At 37.0% G+C, this 18,977-nt stretch overlaps 1 protein-coding gene across 2 annotated transcripts; it reads left to right on the forward strand.

Moving 5' to 3' along the window:
- Positions 1-8,098: 8,098 nt before the first annotated feature.
- LOC114473036 (zinc finger protein OZF-like) lies at positions 8,099-16,744 on the forward strand. 2 transcript variants are annotated; one of them, XM_028462420.1, is made up of 2 exons: positions 8,099-8,275; positions 14,687-16,744. In XM_028462420.1, the coding sequence occupies exons 1-2, from the start codon at positions 8,131-8,133 to the stop codon at positions 16,510-16,512; spliced, it is 1,971 nt and encodes a 656-aa protein (XP_028318221.1). In that variant the 5' UTR covers positions 8,099-8,130; the 3' UTR covers positions 16,513-16,744. The 2 variants fall into 2 exon arrangements, with proteins under 2 accessions (XP_028318221.1, XP_028318222.1); XM_028462421.1 differs by lacking the exon at positions 8,099-8,275 and adding an exon at positions 8,287-8,561 and having other exon boundaries at positions 15,006-16,744.
- Positions 16,745-18,977: the final 2,233 nt, after the last annotated feature.

Below are 18,977 nucleotides of genomic sequence, written 5' to 3' on the forward strand. Positions count from 1 at the left end.
AAGAATAAAATCTAACCCAGAGATGAACAGCTTTTATCACAGCACAGCCACAAAACTGATTGTATCTGATCTGAGGGTCACATGATCAACATTCATGTCAGCATTAAAATAATGACCAATCTGAGCATTAACACAAGAAACAGCAACGTGTGTGTACTTTTGTTACAAATTTATTTATTGGAGGATATGCCCCTTGAGATGGAACATCTCGTTTTCGAGGTGGTCCTCAACTTACATAAAATGACAGATACAGCAGAGCAGACAATACAATAATTCAATGTTTCAAAAATAATAAATACAACAAAATATAGATAAACACACACACATACACACCCACACACACAGTATACATTTAACAGTTGCTCAAAACAGTAAATATTTTATACAAAAATAAATAAGTAATAACAGTGATATCATTAATAGTAGCTATCTAATTATAGTAAAAACTTTCATTAGAATAAATGAATAAAAAAGGTTTAGGTTACATAGCCTATAATCAAAAACACTGACAGATATTCTGGAGATGGAGGATAAGAGCATTTTTAAACAGACAGAGGTTAGAGAGCGGATCGATAATGGGAGAATGTTCCACTCAAATGGAGCTTTATATTTGAATGAAAATTTACCGACTACTTTTTTGACTCTAGGGACTACAAGATATGGTTGATCAGCATGAAGCAAACTGTATGGCAATCTGAAAGGAATTATATATTGTTTTAAATAATCAGGAAAACTTAAATTAATACATTTAAATATAAATAATAGCCAGTGAAGCTGTCGTCTAGATGCCTGAGAGAACCATGACAAATGTTCATACATTTGGCAGTGGTGAGTTCTGAAGGGACAGCGGAGGATAAATCTACACAGACTATTGTAAGTGACATTAAGTGGTTGGAGAATCGTGGCAGTGGTGTTTTGATAAATATCACTGTAATCAATAATGGGAAGAATCAATTGTAAAATTATCCTTTTTCTAACTGAGTAACTAAAAGAATTAACTGATTGATAAAGCAATTTTAAGCGATAAGAAATTTTGTTTGTAATAGTTTGTATATGAGTTTTAAATGACAGTGAGGAGTCTAGCCATAGACCAAGACATTTAAACTGATCAACAACTGGGACTGGTGACAAATCAGAAAAAGTAAGTTTAATCTCATTGGCTGAGACTGGCGAACCCGCTTCTGGAACAACATAAATTTGATTTCGAGTTATTGAGTAATAGTTTATTAGATTGTAGCCAGGATTGAACTGCATTGAAATCATGCTGAATAGAGTGATTAATATCTGAGATATTAGATTTTGCAGAATAAATCTCGGTATCATCAGCATAAAGTTGGATGTTACAGTCATTGCATGCAAGAGGGAGATCATTAATAAATCTTGAAAATAAAAGTGGGCCAAGAGAAGAACCCTGCGGAACACCTTTCTCAATAAATAAAAATTCAGAGTAGCTGCCATTGTAAAACACACACTGTTGCCGATGATGAAGGTAAGAATTGAACCAGAGGAGCAAAGACCTATCCAGGCCTATAGAATGAAGCTTGTCTAAAAGCAAATAGTGATCGACCATATCAAAGGCTTTGGTGAGATCTATAAATAAAGCACCAGTAAGCAGATTATTGTCAAAGCCAGAAAAAATATCATTGGTAAATTTTAATAAAGCAGATGTAGTAGAGAAGTGTTTTCTAAAGCCAGATTGAAATGGAGATAAGAGGTTATTGGTTGAGAGGTGTTCTGATAGTTGATTAAAGACTATTTTCTCATAGACTTTAACAATACTGTTAATCATAGAGATTGGTCTGTAGTTATTTACATTACTAGTGTCACCCCCTTTATGCAGGGGGATGACCTTTGCACATTTCCAGGCAGAGGGAACTTCACATGTACTAAATGATAAGTTAAACAAATCGGCTAGAGGAAAACATAGAACATGAGCTTGATAAACTTGGTCTCAATGCCGTCTGGACCAGCACTGCTATGAGAAAGTTCATTTATGATCTGCTCTACTACAGCTGGGCTTACCCTACTGAATGAGAAACTGCTGCAAGATGGAGCATCAGAGGAAGAAAGTGAAGCATGGGGAGGAGAATGGACCTGTGGAAGTTGTGAAAAATGTTGGCTAAAGGCAGAAGCAATCGCACCAGAGTCATTAGTAATTACATCATTAATAAGCATATTATGTGTTGCAGAGTTAGATTTACCTGATAATTTGTTTATTTGCTTCCAAAACTGTTTAGGATGTTTAAAGTTATTTGTAAGACTGTTTTTGTAATAATTTGATCTAGCATTTCTAGTTTGCATGTGTTACGGCAAGATTTGCGGTTGACCTCATTTGGACACATGATTTATTGCTCTGGTTGAATGATGGAGTCCAGGCAAAGCATTGATGATTTTATAAAAAAAGTTTATTCTAAAACTAAGTAAAAAAAGTACAAGATGGAACAAAGTGAAACAAAACCAGTGACCGTCCGGTCCGAGGTCCGATGATCGAGTGACACACAGTTCTGACACGTATATCCCTGCAGTTCCCCCTCCCTCCTCCCCCCTGGGAGATAAAGATAGAGAGAGAAGGAGGAGGGAGGGACAGCGGGTGAAAAGAAAGACAGTTTCTCCTTTGAGTCAAAACAGTCTGTCCCCCGGTATCTGATTGCCATGGAGACGGAGGTGTGTGCGTTTTATGTGTTCGTGTGTGTGAATGAATGTGTATGGGGTGTGCTATGTGAGTGTGTGTAGCCATGTGAGTGCCTACGCATCTGCCCTTGGGGTTGTTTTGGGAACTTTGGACAAGGCGTTCTGACCTGGCAAAGTTGAAGACATGAAAAATCACACAATGGAAAGTTACACCCCAAGGCTTAAGGATTAAAATATATGAGTAAATATATTATTAAGCATAACTAATAATTTCGCCCCCACACGTGGTACATATATTTCGCAGGTGTCGATATACATCCCAGTCAGCAGCAAGCTTAGTTTGATTAAATGTTGACCAGGCCTTATCCCGTTGTCTAAACAGACTGAGGAGTTTTCCATTCACCCAGGGAAGATGGCTTCCTTTAACTCTGATTTCTGTAAATGGAGCATGAAGATTAATAACATTTAGCAGTTCAGAGGAGAAATAGTCCCAGGCTTCATTTATGGAAGGTATTAAATAAAATCTGTCCCAGTTAATATTTAAAATATCGTTAATAAAGTTTTCACTGTTTAACCATTTTGTTCTACGAACTTTAATAATTTTTGGGGGGAGACATGGAGGTTTAATTTTCCATATACTGTACAATACACAATACAGTGATCGCTAAAGCAGTCAGATAACACACCAGAGTCTAAAAAGCGCTCAGGGTGAGTTACTAAGATCAGATCAAGAAGAGATTGTGATGTGGGACTAATTCTTGTAGGGTCATTAATCAACTGGGAGAAGTTTGAGCTATTAAAAATGTTTCGCTCAGATGCAGAGGAAGGAGCCAACCAGTTTATGTTAAAGTCACCCAGTAATATCATCTCATTATTACGGCCTAAGGATGAAACTGTAGACAATATATTTTTCACTGAATCAGAAGGGGAGTTAGGAGATCTGTAAATATTACCAATGATTAATTGTTTATTTTCATGCAAAATAACTTTTACAAACAGACCTTCAAAGTGCACTTGTTTTTCTTTTGGGTGAATAAGCAGAGATTGAAGATTAGATGCTATAAAGGTGGCTACGCTGCCGCCTCTAGAGCCTCGGTCTGCTCTGTACAAAGTATAATTCTCCAGATGAATATCATTGTCAGAGATGCTAGAAGAAAGCCATGTTTCAGATATTGTAATAATGCTAGGTTTATTGTAAGTTATCCAGGCTCTCAATTGGTCGATTTTAGGAAGTAAGCTTCTAATGTTCACATGAATCATTTTAAGACCATTAACCATACTTAATAAAAAAAGAAAATATAGAGAAAAAATATAAAGCGATTTACAACAAATAAGAGTGAGAACAACCAGTCAAGAGCACTTATAATCATACATACACTTCCACACCACCACACAATCACACATGCATACATAATACAAGAAACAGCAACAAAAACAAAACAGAAATCTCAGAACAGAAATCTCAGTCTGCAATATTAAATTAGGGAGATCTTCTTAGACTAGATAGCATACCAAAATGTATATCAATCAAAGACATAGGATTTGTTAGAGAAAAATTAAATAAACCCTAATTAATGTAACAAAAACAGAAACCACTCAACCATTAATATTATTGACTTTATAACAGTCGAATCTGCTGCTCCAAACAGTCAAATAGACGGGATATGCATCAGGTGATTAAATCACGACAGCCACCGTTTACGGCAAACAGAGAACAGCGTGCACAATAGTTAGCAGTCAGCAGTCAGCCGCATCAGATCAGAAACTTAAATATAAGTGACACGCAGAAAGAAGGTTTACAGACCAGAGTCGTGTGGATCATTTGGAAACGTTACGGATGTACACCTCCACCTCATCAGGAGAACGGAGCAGTAGGAATTTGCCGTTGTCTGCATGGATTCGAAGAGTAGAGGGATAGACCCAGTTCTCCAGGTCACGGTGCTTCTTCTTTGCGGTATTAAATGAGCGGCGCTTCTCCATCAGTGCCACACTGAAGTCAGGATAAATATGCACTCTGGCTCCATTGTACACAAGCTCCTTTTTGTCGCGGGAGAGATGGAGAACTCTGAGCTTCTGCTGAAAGTAGAGGAACTTTACAATGATTGGCCGAGGACCTGCTTTGGAATCACGTCCGATCACTGCATTATCAGCATTAACAGCGACAGACTGAGATAAATGGAGAGCTCACGCCAGCCCTACTGCACTGTCAGCCATCTTTACAAATGGCTGTTGTGTGTTTTTGGAGTCCTTTTGTGTATTTTCATGTAATTTTGTATATATTTTGAAGAAGTTTTTTTGTGTGTTTTCATTGTATTTTATTGTGTTCATGGAGCCATTTTACGTTATGTAATTTTGTGTATTTTACTGTCATTTTTTTGGGGGTTTTTTATTGTCATTTTAGAATATTTTTGTGTATCTTTGTAATTTACTGCATTTTACTGTAAGTTATTTTGTGGGATTTTTGGGCCAGTTTGTTTATTTTTGTTTTGTGCTTTTGCTTTGGATCAACACAGAAATAAAACAAGGGCCGCAAGTGACCATTTCCATAGTTAATATCTATATCTATATCTGCTCCATTTTCAAATCACATTTAAATAGTTTCTCTCTTGCATGGATTCTAATGTGTTTCTTAAGGTTGCCCCTCTCTGTAAAACATTTAAAACAAACATCACATTTAAATGATTTCTGTCATGTGTGGATTATTATGAGTTTTTTAAGAACAGACCTTTGACTAACACATTTATTACAAACATTGCATTTGAATGGTTTTTCTCCAGTGTGCATTCTCATGTGTAACTGCAGTTGAGGCTTTTGAATGAAACATTTACTACAAACAATACATTAAAATGGTTTCTCTCCTGTGTGGATTCTCATGTGTGGATTGCGGCTGTCGGCACTAATCTCGCGAGAACTGTCACTCGGGCCATTTCAGGAGGCAGTTCTCACGAGGCGAGTGACGGCGTTCAGTTTAGTAAGGCATCTTTTAATTATTATTATATTAAAATACGGGATATTTACAGGAAAATAATAATACGGGAAGATGGTGGGAAAGAAGGGCAAAATACGGCATTTTCCCGGCCAAAACGGGAAACTTGACAGGAATGCCAAGGAAAGAGAGAATCGGTAGTTAATGCTTGTGGAAGTTGTTCTCAGATTAAAAAAAAAAGGTCACGTTGATTGTGGATAAAAAAAAAGCTTTGTACTCCTCATGGTAGAGGTCATAAACTGTTCGGCTCAAGCTGCCAAAAAAATTGAAAAGATTAAGATAATTGTGAAATCAATTTTTCAATTTTTAGACGTTTATTTTCCAAAAGCAGGGTTGCTCTCAAGAGCAGTACAAAGTCACATTAGTACAAGACAAAAAAACTGGGGGAATACTTTCAGTTAATGAAACATTTGAAACATTTTGGTTTTCGGTACTTTCCACAACATGGTTTTCTTTCCCCTGTGTCCCATCGGCATGTCTTTTAACAAATAGTCATTAAAACCATTTAACATGGACTTAATGACAACATCATTTGACATGCAGTACTTTCTTGAAACATATACATTTCTTGCTTTCCAAATACTTTCTTTTACACAGTTAATGACTGCCCACCATTTTTTTGTGCATCTGTTTGATTTTTTTCTTGGCAACTATAAGCAATCTCATCATAACAGAGTGGTTCTCTATATAAAGCTTTTAACCATGGTGATACTAAAAACCAAACTCCTTTAACAGTAGGGCATGACCAGAAAAGATGTTTTACAGTTTCTCTGTCTCCACAGGTAGGCCTTGGACATTTGGAACTGCTGCAGCACCCTCGTCTTTTTAAAAGGTCTTGTGTGGGCAAAACCCGGTGGACTATTTTCCAAGCTAAGTCTTTGTGCTTATATAATAGTATGGGATTGTTAACATTTGACCAAACTTTTATTGCATTTACTTTGGTTAGTGTGCCTGCATGAGTTCACCTTGAAAGTTCGGGGGACATAATCTCTTCAACACCTCTTCTTGTGATTTTGTCAGAGGGGAGTTCCATTGCACATTTTCCCAGTACTTGGAAAACTACATTATACATTTTGGGGCAGGTTTCTGCATAAGGTCTGTTTTGAGGAGGTCTTTTCCCCCACGCATTAATAACACTCCTGCCAAACCAGAAAATGGCAAAATAGGTCCAACTTAAGCCTCCCTGTGGGGTCAGACATGCTTTCAACATTGGGGTCACAAACATGGCCTTCAGTTTACTCTCAATTTCTGGGACACCCCTGCCTCCTTTTTCCAATGATCAGTGAGAAAGTCAGAGAATTCAGAGAGAAACTCCGAATATGGACCAGGAGGACGGTAAACTATAACCAGTAAAGTGGGTTTTTCTATCTTGTTTTTGGGATTACCAATTTCAAGTGAGAGGCTTTTGAATGAATTTTGGTTAGGTTTGCTTTTTGGGGTAACTGATAAGTTTGAGTGAAAAACTGTTGCCATTCCTCCACCTCGACCACTCTCACGGGGGAATATGGTGATTACCATAATTGGGAGAGCTGGCTTCATTAAGAGCAATAAAATCTTCATTTTTGAGCCAAGTCTCTGTGAGGCATAGTACACCTAATTGATGGTCAGTTATAAGATCACTCACTAAGAGGGATTGAGATGAAAGTGATCTGATATTTAATAGTCCACATTTAATGTTTTTTTCATTGTTTTGTGTTCTGTTTGTAGTTTGAATTTTGATGATATTTTTATGGTTAACTCCTCTATTGTGGGCTTTAATTTGTATTGCATGTTGTTTTGTACTGCTCAGCACAGTGTTTATGATGTATAATTGCTCTATGTTTTGAGTCAGGGCGCACGGTGGCTTAGTGGTTAGCACGTCCGCCTCAAAGCAAGAAGGTCCTGGGTTCAAGCCCTGGGGTGGACACTTGGGTCCTTTCTGTGTGGAGTTTGCATGTTCTCCCTGTGCTGCGTGGGTTTCTTCCGGGTACTCCGGCTTCCTCCCACAATCCAAAAACATGACTGTAAGGTTGATTAGAGTCTCTAAATTGCCCATAGGAGTGAATGAGTGAGTGGTTGTCTGTCTGTGTTGCCCTGTGATGGAATGTCGCCCTGTCCAGGGTGTACCCCCACCCAGCGCCCTATGAGAGCCGGAGATTGGCACCGGCAGACCCTCGCGACCCTGATAAACAGGAATAAGCGGGTATGAAGATGGATGGATGTTTTGAGTCAGGGGCTTATTTATGGAAGTGTTTGTTGTAACTGCCGGTTTATTCTCAGCTAGTCATGCACTTGTGGACTTGTAAATCCGTCAGCTGCTCCCAGAGCGTCTCCACATAAAGGAGGAACCAGAGATGTTCAGTGAAGGTCAGGAGGAAAAGCAGCTTTGTGTGCAGCAGGAGACAAACAGTGCTGCTTGTCCTGTTAAATGTGAAGATGAAGAGGAGAAGCCTCAGGCCTCCCAGCTACACTGGAGACAACTAACAGAAAAGAACATGAAGGAGGAACCTTCAACCTACAGTTTAAATGAATTAATGACAAGACAAAGTGTGGGAATTAACAGCAAAGGACCAGAAGCAGCCCAGAACCCAGATCCAAGCAGTTTAGTACTACAAGGTCCTGATGGAACGGAAACAGACTCGTCTCAGACTGAAGGTAGTAGCGATGATGATGATGATGATGATGAAGACTGTTGGCAGAAATCTTTGTCAGAGACTGAAACTGAAGCTGACTGTGACTCCACCAGGAAAAATAGAAAGATGTCTGACTCAAGTAAAAATGCTGAAATGGGATGTAAAGCTTCCAAAGCACAGATTAATTCATTTCAACAGATATGTTCAAAGAAGAAGGTTCAGGTAAAAATGAGATCTGAATGTGTGGGTGGTGAGAAAGCATCACTCAGTGCAGCTTCAGAACTGAGAATCCACACAGGAGAGAAACCATTTAAATGTGATGTTTGTAGTAAATGTTTTAGTCGAACGTCTGCTCTTATAAAACACATGAGAATCCACACAGAAGAGAAACCATTTAAATGTGATGTTTGACATGGAAATGTTATGAAAAAAAGTCTGAACTGAAGGTCCACAAAAGAGTTCATACACAAACGACTTTCAAATGTTATGTGTGTCGTTAATTTATTATTAGTTATTCATTGTTTTTTTTAGCTACATATGATTTGGTATAGTTGAAGTTTGAAGTGTTGTTAGAGTTTTGTAAGTTACTTCTTTCAGTAAGTTAATGTAACAGATTTTGGCAGAAGTTTTAGAGTTGGCAGTTTGTTTTTACAGTTGATTTATTTTGTGTAATAGTTTACCTTCTATAAGTATAACTGTAAACATTTTGTGTTACTTGTTTTACTTTTAAATATTAAAACCTCATCTGTGTTGTATTAAAAAAGTTTGCTCTTCATTAAACAATTTACACTTCTGCAGTTTATTTGTTTGTTTTTACAGATTGCACAAAAGCAGATATTTCTTAAATCTGCATTTGATTTTTCATAGTGAATATTAGTTAGAGAATTAATTATTAACGAGTAGACATCTTGGGATCTATTTGAAAGCAGCGAGCAAACTCAACATGGGTCCAGTGGTTTACTGCTCACACTTTGACTCAATTATTATTCAAGTGTTTCTAACCAATTTGTGGGAAAATGTGTTTTCCTTTGTTAGAAGGAAAAAGTTCTAACCTAGAGATGAACAGCTTTTATCACAGCGCAGCCACAAAACTGATTGTATGGGATCTGAGGGTCACATGATCAACATTCATGTCAGCATTAGAATAATGACCAATCTGAGCATTAACACATGAAACAGCATAGTGTGCTTTTGTGTGTGTTTTTGGAATTCTTTTGTGTATTTTCATGTACGTTTGTGTATATTTTGAAGGAGTTTTTTGAGTTTTTTTATCGTCATATTGTATGTTTTTATTGCAATTTTTTTTATTGAGCCATTTTATTTGTCATTTTGTGTATTTTGCTGTCATTTTGTAGGTGTTTTTATTGTCATTTTTAAGTCATTTCAATGCGCTTATCAAAATAGAAAATTCATAATAAGAAAGAGAAAATCCTACAAGATTTACACGAACAAGCATTTAGCGACAGTGGGAAGAAACAACTCTCTTTTAAAGGGAAGAAATCTTCGTTAGAACCACGTTCAGAGGTGGCAGCCATCTGCGTCGACTGGTTGGGGTTAGTCAACAGAAAGACCAACAGAACAGGATAGAGAGATAGAACATAAGAGTGTCGCAGACTAGTTGAGCCGCGAACCACAGATCAGGAACTGCCATCATCAGCTTCACGACACCTGAAATAGAGAAGGGCGAGGAGAAGGCACTGACTGCAGAAAAAGATGATTCAGTATTATTAAGTCATCCTGTCTTGGCCTTGGGCCTCACTCCCAGTGGCCTAGTCAGCACTTATTATAAAAATGACAAATCTCTTCCTGTTTATTGATAAGCTAACAGTGACTCCAAGGTCTGTAAATGCCACCGTTCACAGACGAGCCTATGTCCGCTCTAGTGGTTAGATTATGATAATATGTTATGATTCAGTCCTGTTTGTGCAGACTGTAAATCATAACCAGCGACATCAAAATTTGAATCTCTTCCCGTTTATATGCAATCTAACAGTGACTCCAGGGACTCTAAAGTGCGACCGTTTAAGGACGAGCCCATGTCTGCTCTAGCCGTTAAGTTAATGTTTTTATACGGTATACGGTTCAGCATATGAGTAGGTTTTGAGTTTAGCCTTAAAGGTGGAGAGAGTAGCAGCCTAACGTACTGAGACTGGAAGATGGGTCCAAAGGCGAGGGGCCTGGTAGCTGAAAACTCTTCCTCCTGTTCTATTTCAGGACACGTTAGGAACTTCCAGAAGGCCAGCAAATTGAGAGCGGAGTGATCTGCCCGGACAATAGGGTACTAACAGGTCTCTAAGATATACAGGAGCTTGATCATGTAGAGCTTTGTATGTTAACAGGAGGATTTTAAATTTGCGAAACGAAAGCGGCTCCATCATCCCTAGCAGCTTACAATAACAGCAGCTAACTATAACAACAATTAACTACAACAACAGCTAACTATCACATTGACCTCACACTTGGATTAAATTCAATATTCAAGTTAACACCAATAAATTATTAAAAAGGTTGAAATACCAGTATAAAGTAAATGCTTTAATCCCAAAATTTCATTGCTAATAATACAGGAACATAAAAATAAAATAAAGATGAGCAGCAAGTAGTGTTGTGGTGGTCTAGACTGGTCTCGAGACCAAATTTTAAAGGTCTTGGTCTCGTCTCAGACGCTGAAGCATTTTGACTCGGTCTTGTCTCGGACTCGGGATTTTCCATCAAGACCGTTGTAGACCAGCACTAATTCCTGCTATTTTTAAACTTTTTTATAATGTGATAATAACACGGAGAAGAACAGGATGAAACAATCCTTTATTCATTATTTAATCCACCCTGTATAATGACCACAACCTTCCTTAATGTGACTGAGTGACGTGTGTGACACTCATACGTGTGTGGCTACGGTGTCAGTTTGGACCGCGGAGCGCAAGGGAGAAATGAACTAATCACTGGTAAAAATCCCAGTAAAACTCCAGAAAACAATCACCAGTAATAAATATTATCTCCCTGGTAAAGACAGTAGCTCTAATAACTGGTAAAATGATAAACTGATGATATTACAGCCTGTGAAGGCTGGATAAGGGACGCACTTACTCTGCTTCTGGGTCCTAGTGCCAGCCGAGCGGTGAAGTCTGTTCCGTTTACCGTGTTTACTGAGGTCTGTGTGTGTTTAATAAGTCCGTGTGTGTTTAATAAGTCCGTGTGTGTTTAATAAGTCCGTGTGTGTCCGTGTGAAAGTCTGCATGTTTATGCATCTGTCCATCCACTCTTTTCATTATATTATCCATGTCTTTTAAGGCTTTATAACATAATGTCGGCTGTAGTCCGGGCCGCCGCCATCTTGGATTATGTCGTCACCAGCCGCAGAGTTGCACTAGCCAGAATGAGTCAAATAACTGTAAAGAGGTCTTATATTAGTCTATTTTCTTTTTAAAGTGGTGTTTTTTTGTGGCTTTAGACTCCAATTACATTTATGTATATAATATGTTCCCTACAATATAAACAGGTTCACAATATAATTATTTTATATAGTTTCTGTTTCTACTGTATCCAGAATAATAATAATAATAATTCTCAACAAGAACAATTGATTGATTTGTCACATGACTGTTCCAGGGTTTGTTTTATATAGTTTCACATCTACCTGTAGCTCTATGTTTTTTACACTGATGACAACTTGTTTGTAGTTTTATTTCAGAAAGTTTCACTTTTACAGTTACAGTTGGAAACCTTTGTTAATTGAATATCCTAGTTACATTACAGTAACCAAATTAAACTACATCAGCTAAGTGAATTAATAAAAATAACCTGTTTAAAAGTTTTTTCAAACTAAAAAATTATCTTGTGAACTCTGTGACCTGTTGACCTGAACAACTCAAAGAATCAGAATCAAGAATCATTATTTCTTGGCAGAAATGCTTTTAAACACTTGCTGTACATTCAGCTGACATAAAAATATTGTTTTCAAATATGTAGAATAATTGTGAATTTATCAGTAGCAGTAGTAGTTTTAATATTTTAGTTCATTTTTTGCAGGCACCTTTTTTGTCCGTCAAATGTATTTAAATTAAACTAAAATTAAAGAGAGAATGTTATTTAACTGTCGAAACTTGTCATAATTTTATTTATTTATAGATTTTTTTAAATTGAAAAAAATAATGTTTATGGTCGGTCTCGGTCGCGGTGCATTCTGGTCTCGGGCAAGTCTTGGTCTATAGTGTGGTCTTGAACACAACACTAGCAGCAAGCACATCACATTGTTAATAAAAGGCTTCATTTTTAAAATCTATTTAATTTGTCACAATTTTACTTTTAAATGTTTTAACTCTTTAGGTGGTTTCTGGTAGGACCAGAAAATAATGAATGAAGGTGTGTGTGATTGGGTGTAGGCCTTGCTGTCTGATACACACGCCAGTGTCACGGTCTGAGTTCACATCGTACTGAGTTCCTCTTCAAATCTCAGTACATGACGTCTACGTACTGAGATGTACCTGTACTGGGTTATACTGATTTAAAAAAATAAAGTTACATTAATTTAACTCCGGAGCAGAAGGTGGCGGTAATGCTCTATTAAGGTGGATGTCGACTGCATTAAAACACGAAGAAGAAGAAGAAGAAGAAGAAGAAGAAGAGCGGCAGAGACAACAACAAATGTCTCTCTGAGTCTAACAGTGAATGTTATTAATATCCATCCTACAGACGGAGTCAGGCCACACTATAATAGCGCCTTAAAGCTCCAGTGGAAAGTAACAGAGCACAACACGGTGTCAGAAGACGGAGTTACAGACACAGAGAGAGGCTGGAGCAGAATGCTAACCGAGCTAGCAGAGGAGCTAGCACCGCCGAGACGCTACAGGATAGAAAAGTAAAGAGGTGAAAAAGTGGAGGAAATGGAGCAGTTCAAAGCACCGTCACCACTGTCTCTCACCGCTAACCCTGCTGACAACTGGTGCAGCTGGGAACAAAGCTTTCGGCGGTATATAGCGGCCTCAGGGGAGAAAGATGAACAAGGAAAGATTGACATTTTACTCCACACCATCGGCGAGGATGCACTGGAAGTGTTCAACACACTGACGGTTAGAGGTGAGGGAGATGAGCTGACAATGGAGGATGTTCTTCAAGCCTTTAAAGATCACTGCAGTCCACAGAGAAATGTTGTCTTTGAACGAAATCAATATTGGTCCCATCAGAGGACAGCAGGGACATCAGTAAACACATTCATAACAGAGCTGCGACACAAAAGCAAAGACTGTGAGTTTGGAATAAATGAGAATGACATGCTCAGAGATAAGCTTGTGTTAAGCATCACAGACTGTCACCTAAAAAAGAGACTGATACAGGAAAGACGTCTAACGTTACACAGAGCAATAGAAATATGCAGAGCAACAGAGCAAGAAAAGACTCCGTTACGAACCATCAAGACTGAACATGGAGTGCAAGAAGTTCCAGTGGATGGTGAAATGAAAATGATCCTTCCTGACAACAGTCTCCACCATAACACCAGTAGACTATTAGGTAAGTGTTTTCACTGGAAAGTTAGAGAGCACAACAGAATGAAGGGAAACTGGTTCAAATCCCTCAGTGAGTCACAGAAATGAATGTTGTTCTTTGGACAAACTACTGACAGTTGGTTTATAATGACATCACCTCATAGTGGTTATTATTATAATGTTAAGAAATGAGATGTTTCAGTTCCACAATAATTTAACATTAATTACAGAGTCATTAATTGTTTCAGTGTGTATATATTTAATATTTCTATTATCAACCAAAACATTTTAAGTAAAATACATTAATTTATTTAAGAAATAAATAATACATGATCTTAAATATAAAATAAGTCATAAAATACATTAAACACAGGCTGAACAACAGTTAGGTTTTTTCTGTTGAAGTCAAATGAGTAGAAACATTGTTTGAGTTTTCTTGTAATATTGTGTTTTGTGTCTACCTTCAGGTTCCCAATCTGTTCCAAATATGGATCAAAGTGAAAAACTTGTGCTGGCTGCTTTCATGCCCAAAGTTCATCTGCACAGATTACAGCTCCAGCAGCCGTCAGTCACTGATTGTGTTTTCAGTGAGAGGAAGAATGTGGAGCAGCTGCTCCCAGAGCGTCTCCACATAAAGGAGGAACCAGAGATGTTCAGTGAAGGTCAGGAGGAAAAGCAGCTTTGTGTGCAGCAGGAGACAAACAGTGCTGCTTGTCCTGTTAAATGTGAAGATGAAGAGGAGAAGCCTCAGGCCTCCCAGCTACACTGGAGACAACTAACAGAAATGAACATGAAGGAGGAACCTTCAACCTACAGTTTAAATGAATTAATGACAAGACAAAGTGTGGGAATTAACAGCAAAGGACCAGAAGCAGCCCAGAACCCAGATCCAAGCAGTTTAGTACTACAAGGTCCTGATGGAACGGAAACAGACTCGTCTCAGACTGAAGATAGTAGCGATGATGATGCTGAAGATGATGATGATGATGATGATGATGATGATGATGATGATGAAGACTGTTGGCAGAAACCTTTGTCAGAGACTGAAACTGAAGCTGACTGTGACTCCACCAGGAAAAATAGAAAGATGTCTGACTCAAGTAAAAATGTTGAAATGGGATGTAAAGCTTCCAAAACACAGATTAATTCATTTCATCAAATTTGTTCAAAGAAGAAGGTTCAGGTAAAAATGAGATCTGAATGTGTGGGTGGTGAGAAAGCATCACTCAGTGCAGCTTCAGAACTGAGAATCCACACAGGAGAGAAACCATTTAAATGTGATGTTTGTTGTAAATGTTTTATTCGAAAGGATCATCTGCAGTCACACATGAGAATCCACACAGGAGAGAAACCATTTAAATGTGACATTTGTAGTAAATGTTTCATTCAAAAGTCTACCCTGCAGTTACACATGAGAATGCACAGAGGAGAAAAACCATTTAAATGTGACATTTGTGGTAAATGTTTTAGTGTTAAGTCTGGCCTTAATTCACATGTGAGAATCCACACAGGAGAAAAACCATTCAAATGCGATGTTTGTAGTAAATGTTTCATTCAAAAGTGTCAATTGCAGATACACATGAGAATGCACACTGGAGAGAAACCATTTAAATGTGACATTTGTGGTAAATGTTTTAGTATTAAGTCTATCCTTAATTCACATGTGAGAATCCACACAGGAGATAAACCATTCAAATGCGATGTTTGTAGTAAATGTTTTATTAAAAAGGACGCCCTTAAAAAACACATGAGAAGCCACACAGGAGAGAAACCATTAAAATGTGACATTTGTGGTAAATGTTTTAGTGGTAAGTCTGGCCTTAATTCACATGTGAGAATCCACACAGGAGATAAACCATTTAAATGTGACATTTGTAGTAAATGTTTCATTCAAAAGTCTGCCCTGCAGTTACACATGAGAATGCACAGAGGAGAAAAACCATTTAAATGTGACATTTGTGGTAAATGTTTTAGTATTAAGTCTGGCCTTAATTCACATGTGAGAATCCACACAGGAGAAAAACCATTCAAATGCGATGTTTGTAGTAAATGTTTCATTCAAAAGTGTCAATTGCAGATACACATGAGAATCCACACTGGAGAGAAACCATTTAAATGCGATGTTTGTAGTAAATGTTTTATTAAAAAGGACGCCCTTAAAAAACACATGAGAATGCACACTGGAGAGAAACCATTAAAATGTGACATTTGTGGTAAATGTTTTAGTGGTAAGTCTGGCCTTAATTCACATGTGAGAATCCACACAGGAGATAAACCATTTAAATGTGACATTTGTAGTAAATGTTTCATTCAAAAGTCTACCCTGCAGTTACACATGAGAATGCACAGAGGAGAAAAACCATTTAAATGTGACATTTGTGGTAAATGTTTTAGTATTAAGTCTGGCCTTAATTCACATGTGAGAATCCACACAGGAGAAAAACCATTCAAATGCGATGTTTGTAGTAAATGTTTCATTCAAAAGTGTCAATTGCAGATACACATGAGAATCCACACTGGAGAGAAACCATTTAAATGCGATGTTTGTAGTAAATGTTTTATTAAAAAGGACGCCCTTAAAAAACACATGAGAATGCACACTGGAGAGAAACCATTAAAATGTGACATTTGTGGTAAATGTTTTATTGGTAAGTCTGGCCTTAATTCACATGTGAGAATCCACACAGGAGATAAACCATTTAAATGTGACATTTGTAGTAAATGTTTTAGTAATAAGTCTGGCCTTAATGCACATGTGAGAATCCACACAAGAGAGAAACCATTTAAATGTGATGTTTGACATGGAAATGTTATGAAAATAAGTCTGAACTGAAGGTCCACAAGAGAGTTCATACACAAAAGACTTTCAAATGTTGTGTGTAGTAAATATTTTATTATTAGTTATTCATTGTTTTTTTTTAGCTACATGTGTTTAGTTATAGTTGAAGTTTGAAGTGTTGTTAGAGTTTTGTAAGTTACTTCTTTCAGTAAGTTAATGTAACAGATTTTAGCAGAAATTTTAGAGTTGGCAGTTTGTTTAGTTGATTTTGTTGTGTGTAATTGTTTACCTTCTATTAGTACGACTATAAACATTTGGTGGTCCTTGTTTTACTTTTAAATAGTAAAACCTCATCTGTGTTGTATTAAAAGTTTGCTCTTCATTAAACAATTTACAATTTACAATCTGCATTTTATTTGTTTGTTTTTACAGATTGCAGATTTCTTAAATCTGCATTTAATTTTTCATAGTGAATATTAGTTAGAGAATTAATTATTAACTAACTGACATCTTGGGATCTATTTGAAAGCAGCGAGTAAACTCAACATAGGTCCAGTGGTTTACTGCTCACACTTTATGACTCAATTATTATTCAAGTTTTTCTAACCAATCTGTGGGAAAATGTGTTTTCCTTTGTTAGAAAGAATAAAATCTAACCCCAGAGATGAACAGCTTTTATCACAGCACAGCCACAAAACTGATTGTATCTGATCTGAGGGTCACATGATCAACATTCATGTCAGCATTAAAATAATGACCAATTTGAGCATTAACACAAGAAACAGCAACGTGTGTGTACTTTTGTTACAAATTTATTTATTGGAGGATATGCCCCTTGAGATGGAACATCTCGTTTTCGAGGTGGTCCTCAACTTACATAAAATGACAGATACAGCAGAGCAGACAATACAATAATTCAATATTTCAAAAATAATAAATACAACAAAATATAGATAAACACACACACATACACACCCACACACACAGTATACATTTAACAGTTGCTCAAAACAGTAAATATTTTATACAAAAATAAATAAGTAATAACAGTGATATCATTAATAGTAGCTATCTAATTATAGTAAAAACTTTCATTAGAATAAATGAATAAAAAAGGTTTAGGTTACATAGCCTATAATCAAAAACACTGACAGATATTCTGGAGATGGAGGATAAGAGCATTTTTAAACAGACAGAGGTTAGAGAGCGGATCGATAATGGGAGAATGTTCCACTCAAATGGGGCTTTATATTTGAATGAAAATTTACCGACTACTTTTTTGACTCTAGGGACTACAAGAGATGGTTGATCAGCATGAAGCAAACTGTATGACGATCTGAAAGGAATTATATATTGTTTTAAATAATCAGGAAAACTTAAATTAATACATTTAAATATAAATAATAGCCAGTGAAGCTGTCGTCTAGATGCCTGAGAGAACCATGACAAATGTTCATACATTTGGCAGTGGTGAGTTCTGAAGGGACAGCGGAGGATAAATCTACACAGACTATTGTAAGTGACATTAAGTGGTTGGAGAATCGTGGCAGTGGTGTTTTGATAAATATCACTGTAATCAATAATGGGAAGAATCAATTGTAAAATTATCCTTTTTCTAACTGAGTAACTAAAAGAATTAACTGATTGATAAAGCAATTTTAAGCGATAAGAAATTTTGTTTGTAATAGTTTGTATATGATTTTTAAATGACAGTGAGGAGTCTAGCCATAGACCAAGACATTTAAACTGATCAACAACTGGGACTGGTGACAAATCAGAAAAAGTAAGTTTAATCTCATTGGCTGAGACTGGCGAACCCGCTTCTGGAACAACATAAAATTTGATTTCGAGTTATTGAGTAATAGTTTATTAGATTGTAGCCAGGATTGAACTGCATTGAAATCATGCTGAATAGAGTGATTAATATCTGAGATATTAGATTTTGCAGAATAAATCACGGTGTCATCAGCATAAAGTTGGATGTTAGTCATTGCATGCAAGAGGGAGATCGTTAATAAATATTGAAAATAAAAGTGGGCCAAGAGAAGAACCCTGCGGAACACCTTCCTCAATAAATAAAAATTCAGAGTAGCTGCCATTGTAAAACACACACTGTTGCCGATGATGAAGGTAAGAATTGAACCAGAGGAGCAAAGACCTATCCAGGCCTATAGAATGAAGCTTGTCTAAAAGCAAATAGTGATCGACCATATCAAAGGCTTTGGTGAGATCTATAAATAAAGCACCAGTAAGCAGATTATTGTCAAAGCCAGAAAAAATATCATTGGTAAATTTTAATAAAGCAGATGTAGTAGAGAAGTGTTTTCTAAAGCCAGATTGAAATGGAGATAAGAGGTTATTGGTTGAGAGGTGTTCTGATAGTTGATTAAAGACTATTTTCTCATAGACTTTAACAATACTATTAATCATAGAGAGTCTGTAGTTATTTACATTACTAGTGTCACCCCCTTTATGCAGGGGGATGA

The sequence above is a fragment of the Gouania willdenowi genome, chromosome 12, assembly GCF_900634775.1.
Source record: "Gouania willdenowi chromosome 12, fGouWil2.1, whole genome shotgun sequence".
In the NCBI taxonomy this organism is placed as follows: domain Eukaryota; kingdom Metazoa; phylum Chordata; class Actinopteri; order Blenniiformes; family Gobiesocidae; genus Gouania; species Gouania willdenowi.